The sequence below is a fragment of the Oryza glaberrima genome, chromosome 5, assembly GCF_000147395.1.
Source record: "Oryza glaberrima chromosome 5, OglaRS2, whole genome shotgun sequence".
Classification (NCBI taxonomy): Eukaryota; Viridiplantae; Streptophyta; class Magnoliopsida; order Poales; family Poaceae; genus Oryza; species Oryza glaberrima.
The window spans coordinates 10,000,003-10,006,909 of NC_068330.1; the positions used below are offsets into that span (position 1 = coordinate 10,000,003).

The following is a 6,907-nucleotide window of genomic DNA, read 5'->3' on the forward strand; positions in this document are numbered from 1 at the left end:
AGTTTTATAAAATCTATTCATAATCATAATCATTGCCACCTTATTTAATTACTTATTATAAGAGATGCCTTGATTGATTGTTTAATTATCTGCCCAAACCCCTCCATATCTGTACTGATAGTAATTTAATTACTATGAATCAGCCGCTACAAAATTTCCGTATGCATGTACATATGTTGCTTTTTTAATCTAAAGTCCTTTTATATTTTATATATATTACAAATAATAGTACTGAGTTTTATAAAAGTCTATCCATAATCATAATATTTGCCACCCTATTTAATTATTATTTATATTCAACAAAGGCCAATGTCGAATCCATGAGAATTATTTTAATTTGTAGTAAATATTTAAATTGCTATGTTTTTTAATAATATTCTTTCGATCCTGGATGGATAGCAACAAACGTTTCCTAAAGGCACGCTTTTTTTTTTCTTGGACTAACCAGTCAATCGGATTGATTCCCCATCTTCCATATCCTTTCTGTTTTTATCGCTCCGCAGGCGGCGGCGGCGGTTCCCGGTGACCGTTGGCTTTGTGACGGAGGACACCGAAGGGGTGAGCCGACGACTTGATTCTGCGTCCCCTGAAGGGCTTGCTCCGACGACGCCGGACTGATCAGCCTACCGCCAGTGACGGTGGCTTCAGAATCCACGGCCAGCCACCATTGTTTCAAAGAATCCTGAAAACGTGAGATCTGCATCCCCCAGCCCTACATACTCATCTCATCTATCTATTTAACTATCATCAAGCATAGCTTCATCAATCCGTGCATTTTTTTTTGGATAGATTCAAGTTGCTCATGGTTCTTTTAATTTCGCCCATCCTTCTGTAGATGAAGCGGAAGGGCAAGATGCCAGAAAAAGTCAGGAGTATCAAATTCACTGGATCACAATCCGAGTGTGAGATACTGCTTTCCGACTCCTAGCCATCGGCCCGACAACCCCCTGCCGGCACCAAGCGAGCCCGACCTGCACAACCAACCAAAGATGACGGCGCCAAAAATATTAGACGCAAGAAGCAAGCGGATGCATCACAAATGGATGCTGAGTTGGTAGAGGTGAGATACCCCCTCCCCCTCCCCCTCCCCCCCCCCCCCCCCATCCCCCAACCCAAAATTCTACGCTCTTTTTGTGTGTACTATTCCTTATTTGTCTGCATCGGTGGACGGAGATTTTACCTTTATAACATTGTCATATTGAACATTCCACACGTGGTTGATGATGGATCTCCTGTGAGTGTCCAAAGATGGTCCCCAAATTTTTTTCCATTATGTAGTTTGGTTTATGAGGGTATATCATTAGTATGTAATTATCTTTCGTACAGCTGTTGTACCATCAAATTTTGAATTTCCCCCCCAACAATGTCTGATTCAATTATATTTCAGATGCATTTCCGCTTTTTTCCTCGGAAGTTTCATATTTTTAATGTTTTCATATTATATAATGCATAATGATGTTCTAGACATAAATAATAGTGTTTTTTTCATTATCGTTATCATCATTTTGCATGTTGTTTTGATATGTTTGTCATATATAAAATTGCAGTCCCACGTGAACAAACAGACGATTTACGCCCGGTGCAGCCCGAAGTTTGTGTTCGATGCTTGTGCCGCGTTGTCACCTTCACATCGCCAAGCATTGTCAGGGCTCAGACTGGGTCAACTAGCAGATATGACGCTTGATGGTTTTGAGCAGCCTGACCTGATCCGCTGGCTCATGGATCGGACTGACCCGAAAACAATGACCATACAAATTTCTGAAAACAAGAAGATTGCCATAACACCATGGAAGATCAGTATTGTCTTGGGCACCCCTTTTGGTGGTGAACCGTTACAATATCCTGATAAAAAATGCATGGCAGCTGCATTTGCACAGTTGGCCAATGAGCTTGGGGTGCCTCCAAGCTCTAATATTTCTGTACCAATGTTAAAAAGTAAGCTAGAACATCGGAAAGACGATCCCACAGCTGTTCGGTTCTTCATCATGATCTTGACCAACAAGTTGCTGCTCCCATCAACTAGTTTCTACATCACAAAGAAGGACGCATGGCTTGGCATGGATCTATCTAGGGTGGCGAGGATCGATTGGTCAAAGGCTGTTTTTGATTTATTACGTGATAGTCTGGTGTTATGGCACAAGACTGGTAGACACCAATCTTCGCAAACTTACATATGCTCATCCGTGGCGTCTCTTGTTGTATGCATTTATTTTTCCATAGTTCATTATTTTTCAGCAACCACTTCACCGATCATGCCATATTGGGTGTCAAAATATGAATTCTCTCATCATGACAGTATTATAACTGTTTTTCATTAATCTTTTGTAATGGACAGCTGTTGTACATTGACAACCTTGATGTCATCAAACTAGGATTGACCATCGATCGTCTGCATACACCACGTATTCAGTTGTACACAAAGGATCTGGTGGAGGCTATATCTCAGGGAGACCGTGTGAAGGATGAAGAAGATAAAATTGTCTTTGGACAGCTCAATGTAAGAATTTATGCCATTTCCTTTTTCTATCCTTTTTCAAGGACAGGTGCATTAACATCATGTCATCTATACTTTTCAAGTTCAATGGCATTCTTGCTTCATGCTACAGTCACCCAGACTACGATAAGGACAAAGAGCCACGTGGTGACAATGCTGGCACCCCTTTTGCGGATGAGTTAGTCACAGCGGTGCACATTAATTTCCCAAGCATGTTTGACACCATTGGACCCCATATATACGGCCTTCAAGCTGAACAGAATAAGCGTGTCCTTGACGCACTTGGAGAATATGATCGTCAGGCAAAAATTTGTGCTGACAATATTGCGAAGAATATTAGGAGGGTGCAAACATGCCATGCACGAGTCAGTGACCATATTGTCAGCATTATCAGGGGCGCTATGCAAACCCAGGAAACAGCTCAGCGTGCTGGCACCTACACAGAAAAGCAACCAACCTTCCATGGTGAGCCAGCTGCAATGCCATCAAATCAGGAAGATGTTCCCAAGTTGGCTGATACAGCTCCACAATCTCGCACCCCGCCAAGCACCGCTGTCATGGAGTGCCTTGTGAATACTACTGTAATCCCGGATTCAACGGTACGTATTGTGCCACGGACCGGAGGGCCTTTAATGCCATCACTTCAGAATCCCGGTGATTTGGTGATACCGGAAGGACAACAACAAGCAGATCCTGATGCCAATTTAGTTTGTCATCCCAATTACACTAGCACAGATGATATTCACGCTTGCCACCATGGGGTTCAGCAAACTGATACATCTCATATGCCGCCACCTGTCTCTTATCACACAGTGTTGCAACCTGTAGGCAAAACAACCTTACCAGTCATTGAAGCTATCAGCTCCAGTGGACGTATCGACGATGCTAGGCGTATCGAACCTGCAACGCCCCATCCATTTATTCCCCCATGTGATATTACTCATGATGACATACATACTGATCACATCAGCCAAGGCACAGACCGCATTACTTCTTTTATTCATGCATTATGAATCATGCTTTATGTTTTGGACTATACATTTTTTGACTAAAGAATATTAAATTTAAGCAGCTTTTAATGAAACAGACTTTGTTGGTGCCATCAAGTTACCAGTTGAGTGTACCGCTAAAGTCAGCATGCTATCCAAAGAACACACGGAAGATACAACCCCAGTCATATGTCCTGCAGAAATTGGTATACAAGAGGACACCACATCTCAAAAATGTTCAGAAGGTACGGGCAACATTCTTGACTCCACCTCACGCTTAAAGAACCAATTAAATTGATTTTGGTACAGACACTGACTAGTTGGAAATTTAAATTAATAAACCAAATGGGCATCCCCTTAAAGTAAGTAGATTACTATCAGATTATAGTGTATTCATGTAGTAATTGAATTTCTAAAATTTCTTTTAAAATCAAATAGTGATCGTTTTACTACCAATATCAGTATGAAAGGTACATATCTCATGATTTCATATCCCTGTCTTATGTATGTACCGTTAGGATTTCACAATATTGTACAAAAAAAAACTTCTAATGTTATGCAGAATTAAATAAACTGTGACGTTTGGGGGTATCAAGAATCCGGAAGAGGTGACGGGTAAAGTCACGTTACAGCATTGCTCACAAGGTATGAATGACATTATCAAAACCCCCTCTACACACCACATGCAATACATATGTACATTTTAATTTTTCTCTTTTCCCCACCTTCCGAATTAAATAATGTTTTTTTTCCAAGGCACAACTTCGCACCTATCAAAAGACGGGGTGATGACTTAGCTTCATTATCTTTGCCATCAGATGACAATTTGTCTGAATCACAGCTGGCATCAAAAATTGACCAGATTTGTTTAAGGGAGTGCGATCCTGGTCTCTTTTCGCTGGTTATAATACATCACAAAATGACAAAATTTTCATCACAGAACATAATTATCATTTTAGGTCACTACATTTGAACGTTATTTTCCACCGCCTTTCAGGGAAATGAAGTGGCCAATAATGTTTGTACCAAAAAACCCACACCTTTCAGGCGGCCCCAAAGACGTACCAAAATGCCAGCCAAGTTTTTGACTACGCCGAGCGCTGGCCGAGGCACACTTCCCGATGATAATTCAGCGCTTAATTTGTTGGAATTTGTACTATCACACCCTGACAGCTTCGGGAGGTTGGTTGCATGCCCTCCAAATTCATCCAAAACATTTAATAATGTTTATTACATATAGTTCAGAGTGATTAACGGTTTGTTACAATACAATATCTGCAGTGCCATACTAATACAAGCGGATCTTTGCTTTGCTACTTGCACTGATATTGTCAAGTCGTTTTCTGCTCGTCAAATGGCTCAAGGAATGTTCATAGATGCATTTGCTGATTTCTTGTCCAGAGAAGATATGGAGAATAGGCCTCTCTCAGCCAACAACCGAATCTTCATTCCGACCACCATTTCGGTACATGGCAACTCTTATTTCTTTTCCTTTTTGCTGCAGTTTCTGTTTTTGGCTTCGAACGACTGTGTGCACCTTTTCCGAATGTAAAACTATATAATTTTGCTCCTGCAGGCACTAATCAACATTGAGAACGTGACTCGTAATGACACCAAGGATAACTACAAACCAGATGCCCTGGTCGAACAGCTCCATTTCGCTTTAGGGAACATTGAAGTAACACGCGAAAAACAGGCAATCAAGCACTGCTTAATCACTTACTTCTAATACACTTCATACCGGAGCACATATATGACCATGATTTCCTTTTTTATTTTCTCTAGATGTTTTTGCCAGTCATCCACGACGACCACTGGTCGCTGTACATTATCAACCATAACCAAAAAAGTTTCGACATTCTGGATTCCAAGAGATATGACATGATAGGTGGCACAGAAACCCAACATCACTTCCCAATGGCACAGAAGATATTGAAGCGATTGAGTGATGGATTCCAGGTGTTCATGGGTGGGAAGTTTCCAAAGTTTGGAAATTATCGAAAATGTTACATCAAATGTCCAAAGATGGCAATGGGTTCTAACGGCTTTCTATGTCATGAGATTCATGGAGAAATACAATGGTGACGCCGACAAGCTGTTGCAAAGCTTTCCCAAGGTAATTCATTTCTCATTTCATATTTAGTGAGCCAACGAAGGTAGCAAAAATATTTTCGATATATTATTCTTGTGCCACACAGTTTGACAAATGTTAAACATTGCAAGGTTCCTTCGGACAAGCTACGGGCGCAAATACTACACCACCTAATCTTCAACAGGTTCAACTCTGTACAAGAGCTCCATCAGGACATTGAGACATTTCGTGTACCCGACAATGCCCAATAATTATGTTTAATATGAAGAAACGTTTCATTAGCTGTTAGATTCACTTTTGCCCCTGGATTGTATTTTGTATTTTATACAGTCCACTCCTCCGGAACTTTAGTATTTTGCACCGCCTGGTTGTGCTGTTAGTTAAGTAAAGGGCTATTGTCCATGTTTTTCCAGAACATAATACTATGCTTATTAATATTTTGTCTCCATAATCTTTGAAAAAACTGCTTAAATGTGATCCATTGTAGTAATGAAGGCAGTCAGTATAAAAAATGCTAAATAGTCTTATTGCAGCCACCTTCATTAATTCAATGCAATGTTAGCCGATAGGCAAATTCTTTACCAAAGTTATTTCTTATATGGCAACATTCTGTAAAAAAATTTCAAACTGCTAATCTAATAACTAATCGACTAATTTTAGACCGCAAAGTAATTATTCAAAGAGTGCGTTCAAACAATGCCATGAATTAAAAATGCATACTCAATGGGAGTCCAAGGTCATTAACCTAATTAAATAATAATCTCCCCAGCTTATAAGTATATTTATTACTAACAGGCAGAACAACTAAATAGTAATCAATTTACTACCCTCTTGTCTGTTATTTTTAAGTTCCACACTACATGATCGGAATTTCAATTTCGTAATGATCATTGCCAGAAAAAAACACAACTCTCTTGTAATATATGAGTAATTTTTTTACTAAGCGATAAAACAATCCCATTCAGTACCAGTAAAGAAATTACAAAAACGCAGCAATCCAGGCTGTACCATATCTAACAACATAGAAACAAATATACGAAAACCTTTATTAACGTAATATTTCTATGATAAGGACATCTACAAAGCACAAAATGAAACTCGAGAAAACCCAATCGAAACAAACCCCTCAGTACATTCATTCTAAAAGATCCTCGGTGTCGCCACCACTTTGCACGCTACAGTCATCATCACCCTCCTCACTTCTCATGCTACACTCCCCTCCCACAGGCCCTTCAGCCCATTCGTCAATCAAGTTCCATCGCACAGCTTTCCGTCCACGACCACCTCCAACGCCACTTCCTCTTGGGCGACCTCTCTTCCGTTTTCCCTTGT

General features: G+C 40.3%; 1 protein-coding gene across 1 annotated transcript; it reads left to right on the forward strand.

Moving 5' to 3' along the window:
* Window positions 1-1,673: 1,673 nt before the first annotated feature.
* Window positions 1,674-5,568, forward strand: LOC127774153 (uncharacterized). Its single transcript, XM_052300437.1, has 5 exons — window positions 1,674-2,126; window positions 2,336-2,497; window positions 2,908-3,093; window positions 5,060-5,161; window positions 5,269-5,568. The coding sequence occupies exons 1-5, from the start codon at window positions 1,674-1,676 to the stop codon at window positions 5,566-5,568; spliced, it is 1,203 nt and encodes a 400-aa protein (XP_052156397.1).
* Window positions 5,569-6,907: the final 1,339 nt, after the last annotated feature.